We start from the raw sequence: 27,841 nt of genomic DNA on the forward strand, positions 1-27,841 counted from the left end.
TTCTGCTGCAACAGCAATGTCAGGCAATAGCTGTACTCTGATTAAACAATAACTCAAATCATCTTGGGTTGATTTTGTGCAATGCATGTACTAACTTCAATTTAAAGTTAAACCAGAAAATACACCACCTCTTTTCCATTTGCTGTACAAGGTGCCTCATGTGTCTTCTTCTACACTGTTTGATGTACTAGTCATCAAACAGTAAGCAATTCAATCGTTTTCCAAAACCAAAGCTTGATGCAGAATGCTATGCCATAGCTGTCATCAGTGCAAGAAATTGAACTTAGCAGTCTCATTAAGTTAAGAACTCTAAGTAAAAAACTGCAATCATTAAATCTACATAGATCTGTTAAAATTTGGATTTTCTTCTTGTGAAATAGTTTAATTTTTCATTTGTGAGCTTCTGCTAGGGGTAACATAGTACACTATAGAACTGTTTGTCCATTCTGGAGGAGGACATAGTTTGATGTTAAGTTTAAGTTGTTGAATTCTTGCAGACTACAACATCTCAGATCTTTATAGCAGGACCACAACTGCGCTATCAATTATTTAAATCAATAAATATTTCATTAACTTATTATTACAGCTCTAAAAATATAAATCTAGTTTTAATATTCTTAAGTTTGTTTCGAGTTATACAGTATGGGCAAAATACACAAAATTCTTCTGATAACTGACCCTTTATCCTTTAAGATCTAATTTACACAAAGATTATTATCCAATTAATAGTATCCTGCTACAGAGACCTTAGCAGTATTTAAACAGAAATAACTGAAAATAAACCTAACAATTCACTACTGGTTGGCAAATGGCAGTTAACCACAGAAGGAACTCTATCCCTGTTTAACAGGTAAGTTTTGGTTACAGTTATGAATAGTTACGTGAAATGTGAAGGGCCTCTTGAAAGTTTTCCTCAAGCTCATCAAGTTCCTTATTGACTTCCAAATCACTGTCACAAGCAAAAAAAGCTGCCTCACAGGTGGATGAAGTGTCTGGGTGTTCTTCAAATTCCACACCACAGAAGTCAGAGTCTGTCCCAGCACCCATAATTTCTGTGGTATCTTCTGAGAAGTCCTTCTTGCCCCTTGTCTCCCTCGACCTTTTGCTCCGGGGCATTGATTCACATTTGTTTGGTTTCTTTAATGACAAGTCTATGGTCTCAAGGAATTCTTCATTTTTTGTAGCTTTCCTCAGCTTGTGACCTTTACTGGCAAACTTGAGCTCTCCTGTTGTATCACACTCCTGCAGATCCCGTGGGCCTGAGGCTTCCTGAGCCGCACGGATGAGCTCTATGTTGCTGTCCTGGCTGCAGCCAAGGTCTGATTTCAGCACATCCAACATCTGGCGCATTTTGCCCTAAGGGGTAAAGGAAGAAAAGGATGACACTTCTCCAGCCCCCATGGCACCTGAGCTCTGCTCAGACAGGGCTTAACTCTGACAGAAGGAAAGGGAGGCTGCTTGCAATCAAGTGACTAAATGAAACACTGAGTGTCACCAAACTGAATGGACTGTTGTCCATTCTTTGTCACTCTACCTGTGACTCCTGATCTGCCGTGATCCATGAGTGAGCAGATCTCATTTATGGAGAGAGAGAGGCTCCCCACTGAATATTCTGAGAATTCTGATGACCTTTACCCTCCAATATGCCTGTGCATTTGCCCTGCTCTTTGGAAACGTGACCTCACATGCAGAGACTACTGTAAGGGCAGCACATACCTCATCAAGGCGGTTCTTATTTTCTTCTATATAGCACTCAAACAGTTGATCCAGAACCCTAGAAATAAAAAATCAAATTATTTCACAGGAGGAAAAACAACTTTTACCAGATGTAAATAACCTAATGACTGTATGTTTTATTTCCATTTCTTAGCTGAATGGCACATCTAAGACTGTTTCAATTCCGCTCTGTCACAAAGAGGGCTACCTGTAGTCAGCAACCCACTGGACACACGCTCAACAGGCAGACTTGGGCAGCACATGGCAGTTGTAGTACAACTATGTGTGTGTTTGACCTGGTGTGCCTATGTGCTGCAATCCAGTGGTGATTCTACTGGCATGCTGAAGTATCCAAAATCTCTTGGATGCACCATAGTGGCTGCTATACACAAGAACAAGTAAAGAGAAGGAATAAAATCCAGCTGCAGTAAAAAAAATCCAGAGCAAAGTCCTCAGTCCTGAGAGCTCTCTTCCATTTATTAGGCTAAATGAGAAAAAAATTCTGTAAAGAAATTGTTCTGTGACAAATAAAGTACAGTCACTGGAATAGAATTCTAGAAAGTCAAGTGAATTTAATCTAGCTTATATGAGAAATTATTAAAAAACCCAAACGATAAGAAGGGTTCTAGTAGAAGAAAAAATTACTGTAAAAGAGTCAGAGGTAGACTGCTCTCAAAATTTCTTGAAGATTTAATTTTTTTACTTGGTGTATTTAGTATTCTTACTGACAGCCTTGACATAAGAAGAAAAAAATAAGAGCACATAGAATAGCAAAAACAGCTGGGAACATTATCAACCCAAAGCAAGATCAGAATGTTATGAAATTAGACTGCCTTGAATGCAGAATTTCAAAAATGGTTTAACATTCTGTATATATATTCTGTATATGTACAGAAATACTGCAATTTTTTTCATAAATTGAGAGTCCTTTATTAGAAAGAACCAGTATCATATTGAAAAAAAGATTCTGATTTAGCAGCAGGTGAACTTTTATCTGCAAGAGAATGTAACCCTTGCAACCCATGGTGAAGACTGAATTCATACTGAAGCAGGAAAGACAGAAGGGGAACAAAGGATTGTGTAAAAGATTAGTTACTCAGTTTATTTAGCAAAACAGATGTTGCAGACTAAAATGAGTTCTTAGAATTTTTCCACCTAGAGTTCCAGGTCAGTTTTTAACAGAAGCTTTTATCTCATGGTACATAGCAGCAGATCAAAGTTGATGACCCAAAGGTATTTCCTAGTTCCCCTTTCTTACATAAAGCAAAAAAGAAGAGGAAACAAAACAAAAGCAAAGGCTGTGTGTATAAAGAAATTATTACTAATCACTACTTCCCTTACTTATGGAGTCTATGGGTTTCTGACATAGCATTACAAAATTGAAAGCAACTGTAACTTACCTGTTGGAAAATAAGCCAAGTCTAAGAATTTCATTTGTTACATCTTCAATGAAAGTTAAATACAAAAGCTCCTCTTCTCTGCAGGGAGGATAGAAACCCCAATGTTAAATGATTTACCACAGAAACACATATGACACATTTTAGTAGGTTTAATCAACTTCACTGGAAAGGCCATTAAGAAGATTTTATAGTTCTTGTATCATCAGTTATGTTTCATAAAACGTAAGGCTATCACAACAAGCTAAGCCTTTTCTTCAATCTGGATAATGAAAAACTGAAAAATATGAGTTTGTTAGAAAGGTGGTCATGGTGCTTTGTCTTTATGCTGACTTTCTGCTGCGGTATAAATTAGCACAGAGATTCCAAGCGAGGGAATCAGTGAATCTTGACAAGCGTTCAGAACATGCACTGCACTCAAGAAAGGGGAGCTAACTGGGAAAAAAGTGAACAATTGCAGTTTGATGCTCTGGGTATAGGCTTCTAAAGGAGCTTCTAGAGAATCTGACTGCAGCTGAAAATTGCTGGTCCTAAATGGAAGCTGAAAAGGATTTAATTGCTTATTTGGCAGCATCCACTCATTTCAAGATATCTCCTTGATGGATCAAATCTTGTTAGTGTGAGATGTGACTTTCACCTATTATTTCTATTTTAGTACCTCTAAAAGAGTTGATGCCATTTACTCTAAATTGGACACTCTCAAAATGTCTGGAGTTCTGCTTGAAAGACAACAGGAAAGAAAACCCCAAAAGAAAATATTTCAGTGCTGTTTCTCTTTCATAGCATCTTTCTAAGTCTCCCAAAGCATTCAATCAAACTCTATTGAGTCATTCCCCAGTCTTAATAAACAGAAAGTAAAAATGGAATACATCTTGCACAATTTTCATTACATAAAATTTGTTATTGTGCCTAAATATTATAATTTTGGTTCCCTCTATAGTCAAGAAAGTTACCTACAGCTGGTATTTGAGACCTCTATTATAAGCCTTAAGTTAGGCATACACAAGCCTGTCCTAAATCACAAATAATTAAATAACTTTTCCAAGGCCATTTGATGAAGCTTTAGTAGTGTTTCTGAATATAACACAAAACTCCTCTAATTTTCATCACATTTCAGTGCAGAAATGTGGTAAGAATGCCCTTCAATTTGGTGCTTCATTTGCTAATATTTGCTTCAGAGATTACAGACCTAAAAACAAACTATAGGCACTATACAATCTTCTGAAGCTAAAATGAATTTTCTTTGTTATTTGATTCACATAAAATTTTTAAAGTATTTTATTTTTCAAGTTCATCAGTTTGGAGGAAAATCTTCTAGTTTGATGTTATAAATGAGAAGAAAAATGGTTCAAAAACATACTTACTCAGCATCGACAGTTCTCTTTGGTGAGGACTTCTGAGGACACCATGATGTCTCTCTAATCAGAAAATCAGAGGGAAAGAAAAAGAACAACATTCTAAACCCCTTTTATACTATCTTGCATGTAATTTTCTTCTGGAGCCATGGAGTGCCATTATATGATTTCCTTTCACAAAAAAGCCCAGCATAACACCCCTAAACCCCGCTCCAGTAGCAAAATCCCCTGCTGGCACTGAAACCTGAAAGACTGAGGCTCAACAGTATTACACCACCTCACCTGATGCAGTGCTCAGAAGACCTTGGTGCTACTTCAAATGCTATTCAGTCTCTGTTAGCCATAAGAATGCTTTTTAAACTCAGAGTACATTTTTTTCCTCAGGTAAAACTGCCTTTGTATGAAAAGGCCAGAGAGCAAATCAGTGAGTCATGCGTGACACTTAGGTCAGCAATGAGGAGAATCAGCTTGGAGCCCTTGGGCTCTGGCCTGATTTTCAACACTGCTCTCTTATTGCAGCTATCCCAGTATTAACTTTTCAGAAAAAGATGTGGGAAATGCTCCTGCAATGCAGTGTTTAGTTATAATACTATATAGTCTGTGAGCTCAGATGTACAGAACTAACATCTCTATTAATGCTTCCTCAATTTGTCAATTCTGACAAAAATACTCATGTATTTCAGAGCGCTCTTTCTTAATTGGCTTCCCAGTGGAACTTATCACAAGAAAAGAATGAATTCTGAAGTTGGGAAAGGCCATTGATATTAAAAAACCCAATAAAAGTTCTGTGAGAAGAAGACATAAAGAGAAATGCTAGTGAAGACTTATGGCCTAAGGACCAGCTGTATAGAAAGAAACATTTCCAATATTCCCTCCTGCTGTAAATCAGGCACCTTAGGCTGGAGTGTTGAAACCCATCCACTTCTCTCTCAGGCTCATCCAAAGCATATCTTTTATCTTCAGCCTGCAACACAGAAACAAAAATATTTATTATCAGTGCAAATACACAGCAAATTTCACCATTAAAATGAATCTAATAACTCTCTGTGATTAAGCAGCCCTAGAAATTTCATATCTTTTCTGAGAAACTCTGGGTAAAAAGACAAATGGGACATCTTCTGCTGGAAAGTCATGTACCAATTATCTGTGGCCTTAGCAGATATTTGATAGTGCACTTATAGAATAATTAAAAAAAATAAATTAAAGAGATGTCTTCATGTGCCTCAAGGTTTTTTTTTAATAGTTTCCACCCAGCGTTCTGAAATTCTCCCTCATCTATGTAACTAACTCATGTTATGGCAATAGAAAGAACACCTAAATCAGCTGCTCACTGCTGTTGGCAGTGATGAAGTGTATTACCCCACAGTGATGGTGGTGGGAAGAGTACCCAAATTACTGGCAAATGCATTATTACCTTTGATTGTATCTTCTGCTTTTCACTTGTGACTTTTCTCACATGCACTTGGTCTGCAGATGGAAAGCTAAAAAATTTAGAGAGGTGTTAGATTCCCAAGTAGACTTTCAAAAAATGCAGGATGAGAATAACAGTGCCACTGTAGATAGGTCTTATCAGCCTCAACAGAATGCAGTACTGAACAGTTCAGAAAACTTCTGCCAGACAGGTGATCCAAATTAACTATTTAGTTGCATATTAGCAGGGGATAACTGAATTATTCAATATAATTGTTCAGAATTAAGAATGGAGATGATCCTAAAATTAAAAGTGCACGAGGAAAATAAACCACTCACAGCCAGAAAATCAACAGTTGCAATACAGAGCCAAAACTATCATAATTCCAGCCTTAGAAAATCCCTAATTTATTCTATGACAAAACTGGAGTTGGAGATGCAGGCATGGAGGACACAAAAGGGAAAAGATTTCTCTTTACAAGGTAGTATCAGTGGAAACAAAACCAAATCAGAACTGTCCAACTTGCTAAGAAGTTCAGTGCAAGAGAAGGATATTAATTTTGTTAACAATATTTTATATGGGGTATATCCAAAGATATTTGAATTCAAGTGATAGAAAAACCAATGAAGAGCTGCATTCAAGAGTTAAAGAAGTTGTTTGCACGATGTATTAGTTAACAGACTGGAAAGTAAGAGACTACAGGAGCAATAGGAAAATCACATTATTTTCTAGCTTTTGGTAAGGTGTATCTAGAATAATTATTCTAGTTGTAAATTCTAGTAAGGCATCAGTACAATTATTCAGGTTTTATACAAATGTAATGAGAGCAAAACATCTTGCTTTTATGAAGATACTGTTATGATAACATCTATATTCCAGAGTTTCAAAATAAAGCTTCAATCTCTGTACCTGGTCATATCAGTCTGTGTTTGAGCTTCCACACACCGCTTGCGGTGATTTTTCTTCCTCCTTCGAGCAGGAGTGTAAAACCTGTACTCTGACAGGAAAGGTTTAGCATTTGATATTAAGGTGCGTGGAGTGAAAGGTTTGCGGCTCTTAGTGAAGCACTCAGAGTGCTTCTCCAGAAGATCCCCACCAGTGGCTCTGGGGTGGTTTCCTTGGCACCTCTGGGAATAGTCAATGCTCACAAAGCTCTCGATGGAGTGACTGCGTGGAAGTGCAGAGCGTTTGCCTGGTGCCCTTGACACACAGACACTGGAGTAGGATGCCCCGGCTGCATGCCGAGAACATTTCCTGGTGCATTTCACTGGACTGGAGTGAACCAAGCAATCCTTGCCATAAGGAGATGGTGCACTTGATAGGTACTGTGCCTCCCCAGCAGAGGGTGAGACACCATCTTCTGCTTCCAAGAGACTCTAGGAAAAAATAAAACAATATTTGATTGCTTTGCGAGTTACCTGCTTTGCTTATGATGGTACTCCCAGCAATTACTGGGAGCTACCCAGTTGGTAACTGGAAGTTACCAACTTGGAGGTATTTGCTAAGTAAAAACTTTCAATTTTTGTAAAATCAAACTGGTTTCACAGCAGCCTCAGTGCTAACAGATTTTAAAACCTAGTCACTGGAAATAAGAGAGTAATAAGGAAATGGTTTACTTCAGTAGCAAAACATTGGTGCTCTGTTACAGAATATTGATGGTTACATCAAAGCAAGAGTTTAATCAATAAATTTTTAGAAGTCAAGAAATCATTCCACTGAGGCAGATTATTTTATCTGGATATGCTCTGTTCATACCTCCTGGGCAAGCTAAGGCAGACATATCTATAATTATACCAAGCTTAAAAATTCAAGATTATTCCAGAATTGTATTATGACATTGTGGCAAAGACAAATAAGACAGAAACACAACTAAATTCAAGTGTTACTTTAAGATGGAGTTTTTGGTTGGTTTGGTAGTTTTTTTTGTTTGTTTTATTAAATTAGAAAGAAAAATTAAATAGAAATTTTATTTAAGTCATAGAGTTTTGAAAAATTTGCACTATCAAACCAAAAATACCTGGACAGGGTATGCACACTCGTAATTTTGCTTTACAATGTGTCTGAAACACCTTATGAAAACAGCTGTTGTATGTTCTTTTCCTACGTAGGATAGAGTCAGGATATTCTGTCTATCAGTGAAAATTATGTACGACATTTTACAATCTCCATGGGCAGGCATACTGCAGAACTGGAAGATTAAATCAGAAACCTATCAGCAAACAAAATTTTGTATAAACCAATTTATTGCATCCACACATGTAACTATTTATGAAATTGAACAACTGTGTGATGCAGAAGAGATGGCTCCCACTGTGTGTAACTATCCAGCACCACAACTCCCAGAAACAGGGCTTACAGTGCAACAGTGAGGGAACCAAGCTGAGGATGGTGTTATTCTGGAAAAATCTCACTGCTGTACCTTGCAATCAGCAAGGCAAAACAACAGCTGTTTCCAAACCCAATCCAAAATCAACAGCCAACTTTCTAAAATTACTATCATACTTTCCTAACACTAGGGCAGTTCATATAGGTTAGGTCCACATCATCAGCAAACAAAGTGTTGTAGGATTTTTAAGAGAAGTAGAGGTGTTTCCTAAGAAGAAAATTAAATTTCTAGGCCCATTTGAGGTTTTTTAACAAACTTGAAGTTTAGTTCAGATAGGCTAACATAGAAATTAACTTGTCCATGTACCTCCACCACCTGAAAAGGAACAGGAAGACAAGGAGACACCAGTACAGAGCACAAGCTCTGCACTGACAAAAGGAAGAAAAGGGAGATGATTTCCATATGTGTTTCATTCATCTGTATTATACTTCTATCAAACAAGTAAAAACTATTAAGCAGAAGCATTACATTACTGAAGTTACTGAAGGAATACGTACCCTGTGGGAAGCCTGAGAAAGAGTGGATGCAGTATGGTATGACTTATACTGTGACATTCATTTATTAATGACATACAACCATAATGCCAGTTGAGAACATTCCAAGATTCACCAAGCAGCCTATCCTGATCTCATAATTAAGCTATGTGGAAACTACTTTGAGAGAGTAAGACTGAAACAGAGATCCATTGCATTTCCAATGGGGCTTCATTGCCTGAGCACAACAGAAACCTTGAGAAAATCCTCAAGAACACTTAACTGTTTGAAAATAATCAGCTGATTAAGATGTGGATTGAAGGTTGGATGAGTGATTTTTCCCCACCAGGAAGTGACAATGGACTGAATGCCAACAAAAGTCACAAAACCACTGTAAAATAAAGTGTCTGTGGGGATTCTGCAAGATAACCAATATTTGTCCTGAGACTTCTGAAGTCTCCTACTGAGGTGGGCATGGAGGGAAAAAACCCCAGTGACCAAAACTGGAAATCTTTATACATTTATTGAAAATTCATGACATTCTAACCTACAAAAAGATAGTTTAAGATAGTAATATATTACTAGCAAACCAATAAGATATAGTGTATTATATCAACCTATATAACTGGTAGTACAGCTTGTAAATATACACAGATTTTCTATTCTAACATTCAACCCTAAAAAAGGTGTTTTTAAAAATTATTAGCAATAGACTTTTACTGTATAAATGCTCCAGTTTCTCATAACACTGCTACTGTTATTGCTTAGAATCTACACTATTTCATTCTTTTTCCTTTCAAACACAATATTTTAAATTAAAGCTCAATTATGATGAATATACATTTTATAGCATGCAGTAAATGCTATTTACAGGAATATTAAAAAATGCAGGTATTTCATTGTGAAAATTAAGTCACAGATCACACTGCCATCATACCACAAATTTCCTTCATAACAATTTTCTCTCACATCAGTAAGATCTATCTAAACTATTCCAGTACCCCAAAATATCCAGAGTTGCTGGTACCTAATGCAAAGAAGTTTTCTTTTACTTAGCTGAGGCAAAATAAGCTATTCTTGATGGTGTCTCATGTGAGTCAACTGTTATTTTACTACTACAGCATAATTAAATGCTGAACTGATAACATGCAGTTACAATGCCAAACAAATGCCTGTGTTAGCAAGCAGAATAATGAGGCTTACAGTGTGATTGTTTGCATATAAAGTAGTTGCAGTGGTAGCTCAGCACTATAGAAAACAGACAAGACTGGAAAGCTTCAGCATCCACCTATATAGATAAAAGCTAATTCCATACCCTTCAGTGTATATTACAAACAGCTTAATTCTTGTGAATGCTTTACTCTCAGTGACTAAAGCAGTTCATTGAGCTGCAATATAAATTGTATTGTAGAAGCATTTGTAAGCATAGGAGGACTGGTTCCCTGCATTAAGCAAAATAATTAAGGAAAGAGATAAAGTTGTATTAGCAGATTATTTATCTATACCTCATGAAAATTACATGCTCTGTTCCTCAGAAGCAGATGAGTTGATAGAAAACAAGACAAAAACACAAGGTTGACATGGCAATATCCTAAATGTAAGCACTCCTTATATATGAGGAAGCTTAGGGCATTTATCATCTTCTCCTTCTCAAATATTTCCTAAGTAGAACAGACCAAGCACCTCACTAGTGAATAGAGAAAATTGCAACCCAAAGCTGCATCTGTGTCAGCTGTGAGATGTACTCATTCAAATACTGAGAAAATAATGTCTTTCAAAGCTCCTATCCTGAGGCAAAACTTTACTACTCAAACAGGGAGAAGTGCACTCCAAGTAGACAAAGAAACAGTATCATTAACAAGGAATCATGTCACTTCAAAAGATTTTAAAAGATTTTAAGGAGTGTCAGAGAACGCTGTTTGTCTGCAATTTGTCTCTTTTGAACTTTCAGAAAATTGTCCTGTGTTGCAAATAAATTGTAAGCAAGTATGCTCACTTTCTGTTCTGTTTCCTATAAAAAACATCAGATGTTTAAGTAGGAAACAAAAAAAGACAAAAACGTGCCTACAAATAGCACACTTATTAGAATATATTTGGTTATATTCTTCAAATAAAATAAAAAAAATCCATTATAGTATCTGAGCTTTAGCTATTAGAACTATCAAGAACTATAATTAATGTAATTTGGAGTAAAACATCTTGACTTATATCTTGCTTATCAATATATGTTTCTATTCTGTTAATTCAACCAAGTATAATCTGTTTTGAAAGATACAAGTATATTCAATGATACATTTCAGCAGCTCCTTAAAAAAGTTTTATAATGTATTTATGCTTCAATTTTATTAGTCACAAAACTGGGGTAAACTGAACAGTACTTTGCAGCAAGCATGTAGAGAGAGGACCTCTGAATTTTCATGGACTCTGTGGAAGAGAAAATTCAGTAAAAAGAGATCAAAGCATTCTGCTGTCATCTGAAGGGCAAAAGTAGTAACACAGACTATAAGTTACTTTTAATTTCTACAAGAAGTTTAGTTTTCCAGCTCAAAAGACACTAAAGTATCAGCTGCCTTAAAAAAACCAAACTTTGAAAAGAAACATTGCTAAATACTTCTTCACATAAAAGGTCCAAGGCAGCTCTCACTGGGGTCACTGAAATTATAGTAAGATTAGTTTAATCTTGAAATTAAGTTGGTCTTGTATGAAATTTCTTCCAATAGAATAGTTCATCTACCATTATAAAATGAGATCAAAGAGATGCTTTAGGAACTGCACTGTCAGGATACAGAAGCTAAAAATCTGCAATAAATGAGTGTATGATTCTTTAAACTTGAGAAAGCCATTTAAATATTGCTCTAAGTCAGCTGAGCACCTGCTCTCTGCTGTCTGGACAGAGCAAAACTTTCCTATAGGAAGTGACAAGCTGCCTTTAGAGAAAATTCATACAAGTACGTGAACAAATTTGGCCTTCTATAAATATATTCAGTTTGTATCCCGGTATCACTATTTTTCAAAATTATGGTCCTGGTACACTCTTTCATTTTGTGCATGTGTGTGTGGGAGTCAATTCTTTACTGTAGCAGTTCCTGCTTTTATCAAATACTCTGATGTTATTAAGAAGGGTATTACTGACTGTGCATTAATTCAAACAACCAGCATAAGAGGTGATTGTTGCTATGAAGCCTGAAAGGAAATCTGAATATTCCTAATGAAAACAACTTTCTTTGATGCTCAGAAGGTTCTTCTGCTTTGTTTAGTCACTGACATCTTCCATTATGACAGAACTAACTTAAGCACAATACATGTTCAGACTGCTGCTATCATAAGAGTGTAATAAATCTTTAAATATAAAGCATTTCAGTAGGCATTTCACACAGCCACATGTGTGTTGCATATAAAATTAACAAGAGACTAGAACCAGTTAATGGTGTTTCCCAATTTATATTTCATATGCACAAACAGATGGCCACAACCTTCATTCTTCAGAAAAAAAAAATCTCAAAAAACAGACTGAAAGGGATCTTGAAAGGTTAAGGCAATAGCACACTTCAAATGGTTAATAGAGAAAATTTAACCTCCTATGAAGCAGCCTTCCTTCAACTGATTTTTGGCGTGGATTAATTTATTTTAAAAAATTCATTAGCAGCCAGAAATGCCTGTTAATAGGATTACTTGAACACGAGATAAAATACCAAGTCTTGCTCAAATCAGAACTTTTACTCATGGCCAGCTCAATTCAGGCAGAATTTCAGAAAATCTTATTTTGAAAAACAAAGGAAAAAAGCTGCACTTTGTTGTAGTGCATCCTTTCATTTTAAAGCTTGGAATTCATGTAGTAATTAGAGACACATGTTACTTGGTTTTGCAATGAAACAATTTAAGGAACTGTGCCTGCCCCAAGTTTGAAAAAAAATAACATGGAAGGACAAAAATGGTATTAATAAAAAACAAAATTTAGATTTTAAATATCACATTTCCTCCCTTTTCTATTCATGCCTATGCTTTCATCCATAACTAGGAGCCATGTATTGAATTTCAAAGCATTATTTCTCTGCACACAATAAGGTCACACTCAGGCTGCCTGCTACAAAAATCAGTCACACAGAAAGAAACTGACGGTGTTTGCTGTACTACTTGGAAATGTCCTCTAGCTTTATAGATATTTAAACAATGTGTGAAGCTTATGCTGTTAGAATCACAGAGTTAAATCATTACTCTGTTTTAAGCTGCAATTATTCATTTACAATGATGAACAAGAATGTAATTTGTTTGGCTATTTATGTATTTATTTATTAGTTAGAAATACACACCTCATATCCTGATGAAATGCCAGCCAAATTAAGTGAGCCTATGCATATAAGCAGAATATATATCTACAGAAAGGTATATTTTAGTCTAAGCATTATTTCTGCTTTCAAGAAATGCAACTGAATGATTTAGTATACTGTTAGATAAAAATGTATTACCAACTAGGACTATTCATTATGAAAAAATGGAAGATTCCTGATTCTTCTGCTTGGAAGGGTGGAGGTAACAGAGCTCTTCCTTAGGAAATGGTACAAAGCTCTGGAGTGACAGAGGACAGGAATTTCAGCTGAGGTGAAAGCAAGAGAATTTAAGGGTAATTAGAGCTTGTATTTACTGCAAGCACTCTTCATCCAGGTACCTGACATCAGTGTCAGAAGGTCAAGATATACATTCAGTGCTGGGCATATGCCAGGAAGATCCTTGTCAGCTTTCTACTGCTTGAAAGATGCCAGCCCTCACTGCTGCACTGCAGTGATCAGCTGTTACTATGGGAGGGGAGTGTATGACAGTATCTACTAAACAGGATTAAAGTACATACCTTTCCAAAAGAGGATGGCGGCAGCCTTCCACTGTCTCTTGGACAGGATGGAGAGACAGTTTCACACACACTTATCTTCTGTCCACATCTGGCTATCTTCTTTTTCAGTTTCTCTCTTCTCTGCTGGTCAGCAACTTAGGGAAGAGACAAAGTTGGTCTGATCCAAACTGAAATATTCTTTGTTTCCCTCAGTGATTTGGAAACCACTACATTGTAGTGGTTTGCAATTGCTCAGCAAAGTCAGACTATAGAGATACATTCCACTTCCAACCTACAGCAGTTATAAAATTTATGTCTACTCTTAGAAAAAAAAATAATTAATAGAGTATACTTGTAGCTGAAGCTGTGCCTTAACTTGCCTGAAATTTTCTTACCTCACAACAAACACCAGCATATAGGACTTCCAAGATCAGTATTGCTAACAGAACATTTTGCTCAAAAAGTTACAAACTTTCTATCTGTTCTTTACAGCTAGAACTCCTTTGACTGTACTCTCAACCAGTATTTCACAAAAACCCCTGTGTTTATAGTTAGCAAATCTGACATGTAAAAAATCCACACTTACAACATGGAATTTCCTAAATACAGAAATCCATGTCAGAACAAGCAAATTTTTGTCAAGAACACAAAAAAATTGAAGGCTAGCTCTGAGAAGGCTACTGTCAGATCAGACCGGGGCATTTTTATCAGTCCACACTGGTCTGCAGTCCAAGACCTCACCTGCAGTGCAAAAAGTTGAATCAGGTATCTATGCCATCAGATGAAGTAGCCCAAAAGACAGGTAAATTTTCTGTGTACAAGTTTGCCATTAGTCACTTAATCTTACAAAATACAGTGCAAAGTTTTATGCAAATTGTAAGCAGCCAGGTTTCACAGATGAAATACAGAATCATTTAGGTTAGAGAAAACCTCCAAGAGCAAATCCAAGTATGTGAATCATTTACTTGATAGAGACACACAAAGGCCTTTGAGGACTTCTTCTCTGGTTTCATAATATATTTATATCATACTCTGGGAGACCCCAATCTGCACATGCACTACTATATTTAATGCACGGAGATGTAAAAAACTTCAGGGATTGGTGTGGTATATTCTTCTACACAGCTGAGACCTATAGCAACCTGAGGATGTTTAATCAACCTTTAAAATGCATTCACCTGTGTACCCTACATACATATTAATCTCCAGGAAATACTTAAGTAAGTGCATTCATTGGATTTAAACATTTTAGTCCCCTTTTAAGATGGAATTTAATCTTTCAGATGTGAAATATTTGCTCTTATTGCTCAGGAAAATCCCTCTTTCTCTTTCTTTTATTTCTTACAATTGATATGTAAAATACAGAGTAATTTATTTTAAGCTGCTGATTTATCCATCATATGCTATTAGAGTACTTCCAATATGAGACTGCTTAAATTACTGAGAAAAAAATTAGCTGAAGTTAACAACTGCTACATTATACAACTCTGAATTAAAAATTTACATTTTAACAGAATGATAAAATATACTGCATCATTAAATAATTAAAACAGAATGCTTTTCTTTCCATACTGAGTTATTGTGTCTGTTCTAAATTATTATTATTTCTAATTGTGTTTGTCTTAAAAGTTACAGAGAAGCACTCAAAAATTAGTTACAGGTTAGGCATTTCATATGTTTGAGATAAATAATTACTTATTCTGGGCCAATACAGCATGTCTGTGCGTGCACATCCATGAAGGCTCTAAAAACTCACATCTTGCCTACTGCTCAGGAAAAATGCTAATGGCTGATTGAACAAATATCTAGAGAAACAATGGGTGAATGAGAGACCTACAAAGCAAAAATGCAATACATACAGATAGATGTATGGGTAAGGACGAGTAGATGTCTGAATCAGCAAGTTCCTTACACTCAGGTGCTTAGGTGAGAAGTGGGTTTGCCTAAGACAATACAAGCTTTAACATTTTACTGCATGTTCCACCTGCACACCATGGCTCAACAGGAGTGTCTGGGCAAAGTGCAAAGCAGCGTGAATATTACTGCAAAGAATTCCCATGTTGTCCTTATTCTGCTCTTTATAAAGGAGAAACTCTGACATTTGACATACATGCATGCCTTTACAACTGGCATTCAAAGCTGTTAAAAAAACCTCCTCCAGGACTGGTGCTGGGACTTTTCACCCAAAGCATAGCTTATGCCCAAAAATAAAGAACAGTAAGGATTCCAGCTAAGGCTATCTTAGGATACCAGAATGACCCACTGGGACTATCACCACCTACATGGGAAATGTGGAGTCCTTGTCTCACACCAGTCATACAGTGAGCTCAGCTAATCCATTAAGTGTGCTCCAAAAGCCATAAAATCACTCATGTGCACCAAAAGGCAGCACAGACATGCAAAACAGAATGTCAGAAAACTCCAGTAATATAAAAATTGTATTGCCAAATCGGGAATTTTCAGGCTAGATCTGTGGTAAAAGCTAGGAATTTTGAAACCAGCAAAGTAAGAGATAGAGAAATCCTTCTAAAAAGAGTTAATGTAGATGTAAACAGCTGGAGGTAAGTTAGGATAGCTCTGAGGCAGTCAGCAAGTAACGCACACAAATGCAGAAACAGGCACGCTGCCCTACCTCTCCTTAGTTCACGTCCTCTACCCATGCAAGGACTGGAGAATCCAGTCTGATGCTTTGACTACAGCCAGATAGAAAACTTGCCTGGAACTCTGAGGCAGTAATTTCACTACTGAAGATACTTAAGGTTGTCATACACAGCTACTTGTATTGCAGTGCGAATATATTAAGCACAGAAAGAAAGAGACCAGCATTCAAGAGACATCCAATTTCAGAAGAGAGATTTAGATTTTAATTGAAAACATTGCTCACTGTTTAAGGTATCTTCTGCTTCAAATCCATTACAGATATAAAGCTTCTTTAGCCTTCAGTGAGGTCCTTAAACTAAATTTGAAAGAAGTGCCCTGGGCATACTGTCATAGACTAGTGGGAAGTAAACATAGACTGCATTTGTTAACAGATACTTAAAACAGTTTCACTGCAAATAGCTTTTATTTGAGCATTGGCTCCAGGAACATGTCACATATGCAGAGTTAAATATGGGAAAAGTACATAACAGTAAATATCTTGTGACAAATACATTTTTAAAAAAAGAAAAACACTGGGCTACTTTTCATCTTTTTAAAAGGGGAAAAAAATGTGTAGCAATAAAATAATACAGTTTATAAATCCAGATGATGAGTCCCTTTAAAAGTCTTATTAGAGCTTTAGAGATTAATTGCATTGCATTAATTAAGGTGCTCAAAACCCCACAGATTCATAGTATAGTAAAAGTATTAGAATATAAAGGATTTAGTGATTCTCTAGATCAGACAAATTCAGTCTATGAACCTAGATTCCATACCTTATTGCATCCACTCCATGAATCCATTCCCTTAATTTTGTTGTCAGTGAAAGGAAGCATAAGACTGAATTTCAGATATTAAACTGTAGCACTCCTCATAAAGAGATACCTCTAAGACACTGATCAATCTGTCATTTTAGCCTACTCTTCCCAGAGTACACCACACTTCAAAGCAGAGATCACATCACTTTATCTCCCTTTTAGAATACTCCCTCTATAGGCTTAATTATTTTTGCTGTAAGTCTAGACTGCAGCAGCATTTCAAGACATGCTTAAAATTATAAAACAAATGTCATAAATCTGGAAGAAACAAACTAATCATATATATCACAGTCCTAGTCAGTTTGAAAGCTCTGCACTTAGAAGGACAGAGCTGGAATGCCAGCGGTTGTCCTTTGCTCTGAATTTCCAATTGCTAAATTTATCACATCACATCACAAAACAGCTTGCAGTTAAATATCAAGTTATTTCATTTTTCATGTAAATAATTGATGGCAACAATGAAATACAAAGTTAGATTTAAATTGAGTTCAGCTTATAGAACAATGTATCACAAAGGAATTATCCAACACTCAGAATTTCTCTACTGTGTTTTTATATAAGCTATTTTGCAATAACACACTTAGAGTTATTGTTTCCCTTTTGAATTATTTTTTAGATAAATCATACAAACATCATCTTGGCTGAGCTTGAAGTGCCTAGTGACCACAACTAAACTGGCCAGTGTACCAGTTGGTGATATTACTTCTGTAAGCAAGCTCTTCCTTCTCTAAGTATTTTTACTACCAGTTTCCTAGCTCTACATGAATTTCCACTACACCATGATTTAAGCACCTGGGGTGAGATCTCATAAAATTAAAGCTAATGGCAAAATTCAGTTATGAAGTTCAGGTTCCTTATAAGTCTAAATCTAAATTCCTTAACATAGAAATTTTAATTTTCATAACTCTAAGAGATGATTTTGCAGTCTTTTACATTCACTATCAGTAGCACTCTTTCATCAAACAAGGGAGAAATCACCATAAAAAAGGGCGACAAAGTATTTATTAAGGGCTTGATAGCAAAGCTGTGTTTGTATCAAATACAAAGTAGCAGCTATAAGAGGGATGTACTTCAGAAATCTGATACTACTTGGCAAAGCTACTAATGGTGAAATCTGGTCATTGGTAAGACTTGGAAATAAAGCCTAACAGTGAGACATGAATCCTTCAAGGGCATTTCAGAAGAGGCTAGAAGCACTGGATTATCCCAAATCCATCCACCTCTGATGCTCCTATGGGCTCCTGATCCAGCAGACATCTCCTACATACTTCTGTCAGCCTTAAGAAGAACACAGCAGCCTGCCAACAGTGACTGCACACTACCTGTGGGATGCTGCACCAGCCCTGAAGGAAACATCTAAGCCTGCCCAGGTAAATCTCCATTTGTGCACCCTAGAGAGAGGTCCACCGAGCTTCTAGTGGCCCTTGACAGTGATTTTGTTTTCAAGGTACCACTGGGGAAGCCCCCAAGGACAATTTAGACACACTGTACTGAGATAACACTGAAAATAAGTGGAATGTATAATCTTATTCTTGTTCTCTGGCATGCTATGGCTATTTTGTAATCCTGAGTAATGATGGACAATTGTATAAAACAACAGTCCTCGCCACCAGCAGACAGATGGTAAAGCTGGGTAAATTAGATTAAAGATCAGGGACACATTTTCAGTAATAATGATGAATAAGTACTGAAACATCTACAAAAGGAAGTTATGTTTTCTCTGTTTCTTGACCTTTACAAGTCAAGACTGCAGGCTTTTCTTGTTTATGTGCTTTATTTACCACATTCAATATGGCTGTTAAGTTCTATATTAGAACAACTGGATGGAACTTTTGGTTTGCTTCACTCATGATGTCAGTCTACAGGACCTAAAGTCCTTTCACAACAACAAGTTGTGAAAAATGCATGTACATATCTAAAATTAATCACCTCATAAAAGCCCCAACATCTTTTATTATAGAAGAAACTTTACAATAAATAAATTCTGGGGAAAAAAAATCACTACAGTTAAAAGTACAGATTCATAAAGATTTTTTTCTGTAAGTTTTCCTGCCCACCAAATTTCATACTTGATAAATATATTAGAACACCTTTCAAAGACATAATACAGGCATTAGAATTACCTGAGTGTTTGAATTTAAAGAGCTTTTTTAGTTGCTTATAATTTTCATTTTCAGAAATACATACGTAAGGAGAAGATTTAACAGAAAAAAAAGATTGAGTGATTTTGTGAAAGCTTTCTGTAAAATGGCAGAAACAACATGTAAAGCAGTTTTTCATAGATCTCTGCTTTTTCCAGATATATGTGTTCATGGGAAAATTAAGACTTAAATACTGTATTACATAACAATATGTATTTCTTGATATTTTTGCTAGAACTTAACCCATTTAAAGGGTAGAAAACCAACATTACTATCAGTCTGAATTGCTGCCTCTCCCTGTCTCTCACTGCTCTCCCTCCAGGAATCCAAGTTCCACCAGGTTAGAATAGATCTATGGTGGATAACTTCTCAGAATATTTGTTTTCCTTCTTCTTCTCCCCCTGCCCTGGTATCAAAGAGACCTGCATTCCTAAGCACACTAATCACTGAATTCAAGCTGTACTATCAATATGCCTTGTGGAAAAACCTCTAAACATATGGGTTGAAAAGTTAGTACTGTTAGAAACCAGGCATGTGTAGCAGCAGCTGTCTTACTTGGCATAGCCTTTGTCAAGTTTTCTGGCACAAGTTTCACAACCACAGGCTTCTAATGGCCACTGGTATCAATCAACATGCTTGGACTAATTCTGAACATAGAAGTTTCACATTTCAAGAAGTTTCACATTCTAACAACTATTTTAAGTCAGTAAGCCTGATCTAATACACAGGAACATGCTCACTGCTAGCCCAGGGGCATGGCACCTTGCCTGCTTAGATACCAGGAAAAGAACAGTGGAAACTAAATCCACTTTAAGGACAGAACACATTCAGTTGGCCAGGGAGAATGCCAACTACAGTATCATGTTTAATTCTTAAACACTAATGACTGATTCATGGCAACAACCCCAAAGGGAAATACTCACCTGCTATTCTAGCAGTACATGAAGCACATTTTCAGGAGGTATTTTTTAACACTATTTGCAGGAATTCTGTTTTGTAACTCTATGCTATTAATAAATCTTATAATTTTAAACTAAATTTACCCCCTTGCCCAACTCTTGAAATAGAGGGGGAACAGAAACTTTATTTGGAATGCAATAACTACACAAAGAACACAAAGAGAAAAAAGTCATTACATGCTTCACTTGAAACAATGACATGCTACTGAGAGAACTACTCAGAGTGAACTACTGTGAGAATAAAGGTGCAAACCCCTCATCCTCAGTGACACTGGAGATACTGCTGATATTCAACTATATTGAAGCTAAAATTGTGCCTGGATAAATCACGTGTCTCATCTTGAGCAAGAAAGAAGAAATTATTTTGAAAGTATTCTAAAACCCCTTTTCCATTACTTTTCTTGCTCAGCATATTTGCAATATTCTTCGTGTCTGAGCTATTGGCTGTCATCTCCATGTAATCTGTTTCACAAAATAACAGAGGAAGAAAAATGATTCTCCAGTGGTTTACCAGAGACTCTACAAATGGTACCTTGCACTGAGTGCAACACCTGAACATGTCACACTTGGTTGCAAGGTCATTACAGTACAGAAATCTGTATTTCTTGATCAACAATGCATAGAACAGCAGGGAAAAAATGCAGTCACTCTAATTCTAGGTACAAAATAAAATTGAAATAATTTTAAATTTCATTATAAAAACCTTGAATTTATAAGGATAGTGCAGAAATTGAACAAGATATGCCTGGGTAGTCTTAACTTTAAATACCGAGAAGTCAGTGAGACCAAAAATGATGAATTTGAAAGTAGGTGTTTCCCATCTAATTACCTGTTTGATAACTGCAAAACTTTCAGCCTAAATGACAGAGTTTCTTATCTGTTTGTAAAGGAATCTCAGTCAGATGAAACAGCATATAAAGTAATGCAGGTCAGAAAAAAGATATCACCTACACGCACACATTGAGCAGTGAGAGAAATCCTCAAAGGCTTTTGTTGAGAAAGGATAATCTTAAGTATATGGTACAAATGCAAGAAAGGTCCAGGATTTTGTCTATGCATTTGTACCATATACTTAAGATTATCCTATCTCTTGCAGTTGAGACACTTCTGCCATTGACAAATGAACTGTCCTGATAAGCACAACTAATTCCTGACAGCCCAGATCCATCTCTCCAGCATTCCATTTGATGCAGATTCAATGTATCTACAAGTAGCCGAAGAAGGATGTGAAAGCTGAATAAAGAAGCAGACACATGAATGCTCAGTTAAGGGTTATATGCTATTGTTACTCTTTGCTGGCTCTTTTACTAAGTTAAGTTTTACAGAAGCATTTGCAGAATCAACCTATAACAAATACTTACGTTTGATGCTGGCCAACCTACTTTTGGGCAATGAACAGTCTACAGCTGCTGAAAATAAGAAAAACACCAAACGTGAGTGATTCAATATTTACTTAGTATATGTGATAGCTAGAAAAATGTAGTAATAAACCAACACAGAACAAAGACTAATATAATTCTTTATTTTAAAATATGCTAGTTACTGTGTACCTAAAGTATTAGGTTGTCATTAATATGGTCACAGGATTTGAGATAAAGCTCTCTGGCTAAAACACATATTTAAAGGAAGAATCATCACTTAATGAAGACTCCTTTCAAAAGGTTTCTGTACATTTTGTTCTGATAGCATTTACCTGCATACCTGAGGATACTGAGTATGTCACAAAACATAACATTGTGAGTATTGTATTTGTGAGTAGGGACTCTGTCAGTAACATGATTTTCTCATTTGCAAATACACATGGCAATTTTCACAGTCCTTAGAATTTGCTATTACTATTAATTACAAGATGAACAAACGCTTATTATGTTTTTGAAATAAAAATAATAAAACACATGGTGATCTAAGTTTAAGTAGAAATGTTCTGCCTTCATTCCTAAAATAATTTCTGTATGTTTGCTGTTATGACTATCACTGTGACTTTCAGTTCAGCCTATTACTTCATAATTCATTATTTCATCAAAAGCAGAATGAAGCCAATACAGCACAAAGTGCTCTAAAATTAAGGTAGGATCTTTGATAACATTTAAGGAAAATGCTTTCATACAAAATGTCCCATCTCAATAATAAAAGTATTATTAAGTAGCTGCCACATCTTCTTGCTGACATGTGTTTGGGTAAGAAAAAGGAAGAATAGTAAACTTCCTACCATTCAGTTCATTCCTTCTTGGTATGAGCCTATTCTGAGAGACTGAGCTAAATTTAGGGGGAGACAGTTCATTCATACATGCACACTTTTACCTTTGGCTGAAAGAATTCTGTTATAATGAACCACCATGTGATCTCTGATCAGGTATTGGCTAGCTAGATTTCGAGCGGAGCCAAGGCAGAAAACTGCAAGATTAAAATACATTTGAACATTAGAAAGGCGAGCAAAAGAATACTACAATTTTAAACAGTTATTAACTGCAATTCAATGTCACAAACTTTAAGACACCGTTTAACTTCTTTGCTCAAAGGCAGTATTTTTTTTACCAGTCACTATCACATGAAATTATCCTGTCTCCTTTTTCTATCCCAAATGAGCCATTAATTCAATAAATAGCTGCAAAAATAGCTGAAACTGTACTATGAAAATGTTAACATGGAAACTTCCTGTTCTTCACTCTATGTTCATTTGAAAAAAAAGGTATCTGAGGTGTCAGTATGGCACAGAATCACACACTAGCCTACGTAAACTACTAGCTTCAAATGCACATGTTTAACCTCAGGGGTAAACATATATATATATATAGAGAGAGAGAGATGTTAATTAGAGCTAATAGAGATGGGACATGTTTACATATTTGTTCATCTTGCTACCAATTTGTAGCCAGCAGTACAGTCAAGGCAAAACTAACTCCTTGAAAGTATTTTCAGTAATGCATACTAAATATAAGTACTGTTAAACTTCTCCACATAAGCTCGATGCAGAAGTTTTAAGAAAAATATTTTAAGCACCAAATCAATGAATTCACATAAAAGGAACCAAGCTGACCTTCTGATGAAAGTACATGTAACTTACCATTACTTTTATTACTTAAGTGTCCTTTAAATGGACTTGTTGGACCACATCTGGGAATGACAACAGCTGAGCATTCATTCATTTTAGCTAAATGTGAAACAAAAACCAAAGTTAGAGAAAAATCCCCACATATATTTTTATAGACAAGATAAAGCCTTTCTCCAAAGAATGCAAGGATGGTTCTAATGGATCTTCTTCAGAATCTTCTTCAATCATTTTAAAATCATTGAACTACAAGTGTAGTTAAATAATTTAATATAAACACCAAGATACAATGATAGTGCTCTGAGTGGTTCAGGGAGCTAAACAGCAGAACAGACCATCAGAACACTTTAGTCTGAACTTAACACTGGTCATTAAACTGTACAGAGATACAGTCATGATTCTGTTTCTATGTTAACCTCCAATTTGTTTCAAAGTTCATGGCACTTTGATAGACTGGGAACTCCATAGACAAGTGGAGATGCCAACAAAACTTAAACAACCAGTTGTTCTGAAAAATGAGAGAATGTGGATGAAAAGATCTGTATCTCCTCTTTGAAAACCACTGGCTGTCATGCAACCTAAGATTTAAAAATTGGCACAAGAGCTAATTAAGAATCTGCAACACTTTTAAAACAAATTTGGACAGGAGAAACACTAGGACTACAAATACTCGTGTATACAGAGCACTGCTTTAAGGCATCCAAAGTATATAAAATGTAAACCAAAACTAACAGGATTTTTTTAACAAGGTAAGTATACCAACCACACTTACTTAACATTAATTCTAAAACTGTACAGACAGATTCTACAAATTTAATAGCATTAACTATCAAGGTCCACGTGGTCTTCCCATCCCCACTGTACTTCTCAGCTGTCAGTTCAAGAGTGTGCAATCACCATGCAGGTGAAGTCGGTAACTCCACTGCTCTACTGCTCCTGCTGACCTCTGGCTTTCCCCCTTTCAGCCCATGAAGAAACACACTGGACCTACCCAGTATGAGTGGGAATCTCCTCCCAGTGACCTCAGCTAGGGTGCTAAAGGCAGACACCATTACAAACTGACCAGGGGTGCAGGGAGCCATGGTAACAGCCATGCCACACATGGTAACAGCTCCTAATCCCACCTCTCAAAGCTTACCCAGCACCTGGCTGTCCAGGGCTTCTGTTTTATTTCTCACTGTTATATAATGACTGTTGAAGTACTATTGCAATTACATATATAACTACTATAGTAGATAACTCCGTTTTTAAGTTCAACAGCATTGCACAAGACGGTTAACACGGTGTCTTAAATATTAATTAGTAGAGATTGCAGCAAAACAAACCATTCATTTAATGATGTTTTAACATTATTTACCCAAGGCCTTATAAAAAAAAACATACTATACTAAATTTTGAATGACTAAGACTAGTATAGGAGGCCATAAAAATATCTAAAGAAAAAACAAAAAAGAAAATTAAAGTAATTTTCCCCTGTTGTGAAATAACACTAAATCTGGACCAACAGATTCAACCTTTTTTACAAAGCACAGAAAATACCAGGGCAAGCTTGAATTATTTTCATACTTTGAAAGGCCAGCCTTTGTACAGTACAGGCTTCTGTGAAATAACAGTATTAGCTGTGGTGTTTGCAATAACAGCACTCTCACTCCTTTTGCTGTGAAGTTGCCAGACAAGCAGTTGAAAAAGGACAAAGAATAAAAAAGAAGAAAATGCTATTGGAGACTTTTTTTCAACACTATTCTGCAAGTGCTTTAACTTTATACTGTTATCTTCAAAGCCAAAGGACAACACTCCTGCTTGGAATGGCTCATTCCCCTCATGGTACAACTCTTCCTTATCTCTGCTTATAAGTTAAACATACATAGGGACATACAATAAATTATTTTTCAAATATTAAAATTCCAAATGCACAGCAAGAGTTTATTGGATTTATTAGATTCAGAATGTTTTCAAAATGACTGCAAACCTTTTCCAATAAAGCATTTCTTTCCTGTTAAAATATTTTATTTCTCTACCACACACTACTACATACAAGTGGTATTCACAGTCTAGCTGGATCCACCCTGAAACCCATGACTCGCAGAATGTACAACATGCAGGTGTTGGAACAATGCAAGCCTTTGGGAGGACTTGAATGTTAGATTATAAATTTCAGTTGATAGAATTTTCTCTAATGATAAAAACCTGCATGCATATACACCTGCAATCCAGATTACAGCAGACAACTGAGAATCGGAAGTGTTTCATTCACAATTGCTCAAATAACCTAAATATTCTACTGTTTTCTGTGCTTCAGAGCTAGGCTATAATTGCAGAGGGAAGCATCTGTGGTATTGTTAGGTAAATGCTTACAGTACCACCTCTAACTCACCTATGTGACAGAACCCTAGAAGGGCAAGTATGATCACGTTAAAAAAGCAGACATTGCTCTCTCTACAACCGATTCTCTTCAAGTAAGCTAAATGACTTTGTCCCGCGTTAAACACCATCAGGGACACTCGGAAACCTGCTGCCTTTACTGTCTTCAGCTGCAGACACAACTGTTCAGCACCGCAGGAAGACTGGACTTTACAATGTTCACTTGCTTTGCATCACCAGCAGATGGCACAGTGGAAATTCCACGGAAAAACTGTCTGCTGGTTTAGTGCTTTACAATTAATTTGTACCCGGGGAAGGAGCAGGGAGGAAAAAAATCAGTATTTCACAGACATCAGTATTCACAGGCAAAAAAAGCTGTCAAAAAGTGTCAGTCAGGAGAAATAAAAAAATATTTCTGTGCCCTCTATTTTGACTAAGGATATATAGACAGCACAGAAAACACTCTTATCATGAAGAAGCCTGTTGCTAATGTCAGAGAAGAAACTGGAGAATTTGGTATGTGCAGGCTCTTTCAACCTTACTGAAGGTAGGAAGTGCTAATGGTCAAAAGTTTCACAACTATCATTTCAGGTTGTCTTTTGACTTGAACGGGTATTTATTTGGATTCCAGCTGTGTTTTCAGTTATTTGCACAACAGCAGAAACAAACTGAAGGCTCAGATATGTGAAGAGAATTTTAAAGGAGAAGGTGGGATTTTCAGTAATTTACAGCTAAGCAAATATGAACCAAACAATGGGAGAATAACTATGAAAATATCTTTGATATATGACACATGTAACTATCTGATCTAAAAGTAAATTTCCTTATAGATATAAGTGGACAGTCCACACTGAATACAAAATCAGGATTTTCATACTGAGTGTTGTCCTAAAGTACAGACAGGAAACAAATTAAATACTTCTAAAAATTTATTTGATCTTTTATTCCTTCTATGACACTAAGCAATAATGGAGATAAAACCAAAAAATCTTTCTCTAAAATTTTTTCCAGCTGGTATCTAACATAAGTCATAACTATATTATTCCAAAAAGAATTGAAAAATATTTTGTTTAAATTATATTTTTATTTTATTTAAAATGCATCCTATCCTAATTTCTGATTTTACAGTATTATAAGTTATATAAATCGGTGGTTTACTTTGTTTCCTGATTGTTAGCGGATATGCAGAATTTACAGAAATTATTTTTCTACAAAGCCATTTCAGATTTGGAACGTGAATATGCACTGGAAAGAAGCCCAGTCTTTCATTACCATGTTCTCCCAGAAAAGATTTTAAACACAAGTATTAGACTTACTATTTTTAAGCATGTAGTTCAGTCATAGTAAATGAAAATTAAATAAATAAATCAATCACGCTATCTTTACCCATCAAGACTTGCTACTTAAAAGATAATCCATAAAAATACAGAGACCCTAGGTGGGATATTGGATATAGACATCTAAATCTAGCACTACAACACATAAAACCTTAACTGTGTAGAGACCTGTGAACACTATAATTTCCAAAAAGCAGCTCCCAGACCTTAGCCTGGATTCAAACAACCCTCAGCCCCAGGTGGATTTAGACTTCAGGTCTCCACAGCTGTTCCAGAAGAATATGCTTATCACTGCCAATATTGACCCTTTTGTGCAGCAGTTTGGTTTTGGTGGCTCCAGGACTCTCACATTCCTAGCTCTAGAGTGGCTTCCTCTCAGCTGGCAATGCAAAAACACCTCTGCCTCTAACAGACTAGAATTGCATCACTTGCATGAGATTTGGGCATTTGATCCCTCTGAGCCTGATATGGACCCAAGCTGACAAATGCTTTGCAAAGACTCTGGCCACTGCAGTGATTTATGTCTGAAATTTACAGCAGAAACCTGCATATTGTAAATTTCAGCACAAACCTGCAAATGTAAATTTCAGTCTACCACTACCACCCTTATTCTACCAGCCAGTTTCATGACCTCTTCAACGAGCTTCTGCTATGAATTAACTCCTTTAACTCTATACAACTAACAGTACACAACAGCATTAATGCTGTACATGTGCTGAGGAAGAACAAATCTGTAAAATCCAAAATTACTTCAAGCAGTGATGGAAACTTCTCTAAACATCTTATCTAATATGTCTGACAAGGTCATACTTGAAGGAACTGAATTATGACCTGAAATACATGTTCCTTGCCTTTTGGTACTAGGAGAATTTTCAAACCAGAGTCAGAGTACCCATTAATTCTTTATGCTACAGAAATTTTTATATATATGAATACAACACAGAAATACACAGAGGAAAGATGATAGCTCAGA

The 27,841-nt window shown here is 36.2% G+C and overlaps 1 protein-coding gene across 2 annotated transcripts in view; it reads right to left on the minus strand.

Annotated features, from left to right (window-relative positions):
• Positions 1-534: 534 nt before the first annotated feature.
• The window catches only part of SPATA7 (spermatogenesis associated 7), a 31,727-nt gene continuing 4,420 nt past the window's right edge, over positions 535-27,841 (minus strand). Inside the window, exons 2-12 of one of the 2 annotated variants that reach the window (XM_039712875.1) lie at positions 23,186-23,272; positions 22,423-22,515; positions 21,483-21,527; positions 13,585-13,718; positions 6,789-7,255; positions 5,883-5,949; positions 5,362-5,432; positions 4,478-4,531; positions 3,117-3,194; positions 1,717-1,774; positions 535-1,356 (exon numbers count right to left, since the gene is read on the minus strand). In XM_039712875.1, the coding sequence (XP_039568809.1) occupies positions 868-1,356; positions 1,717-1,774; positions 3,117-3,194; positions 4,478-4,531; positions 5,362-5,432; positions 5,883-5,949; positions 6,789-7,255; positions 13,585-13,718; positions 21,483-21,527; positions 22,423-22,515; positions 23,186-23,272 (1,643 nt within the window). In that variant the 3' untranslated portion in view covers positions 535-867. Of the gene's footprint in view, positions 1,357-1,716; positions 1,775-3,116; positions 3,195-4,477; positions 4,532-5,361; positions 5,433-5,882; positions 5,950-6,788; positions 7,256-13,584; positions 13,719-21,482; positions 21,531-22,422; positions 22,516-23,185; positions 23,273-27,841 lie in introns of both variants that reach the window. The other variant, XM_039712874.1, reaches the window with a different exon arrangement.

The sequence above is a fragment of the Passer montanus genome, unplaced genomic scaffold (assembly GCF_014805655.1).
Source record: "Passer montanus isolate IOZ18808 unplaced genomic scaffold, ASM1480565v1 scaffold27, whole genome shotgun sequence".
Taxonomy (NCBI): Eukaryota; Metazoa; Chordata; class Aves; order Passeriformes; family Passeridae; genus Passer; species Passer montanus.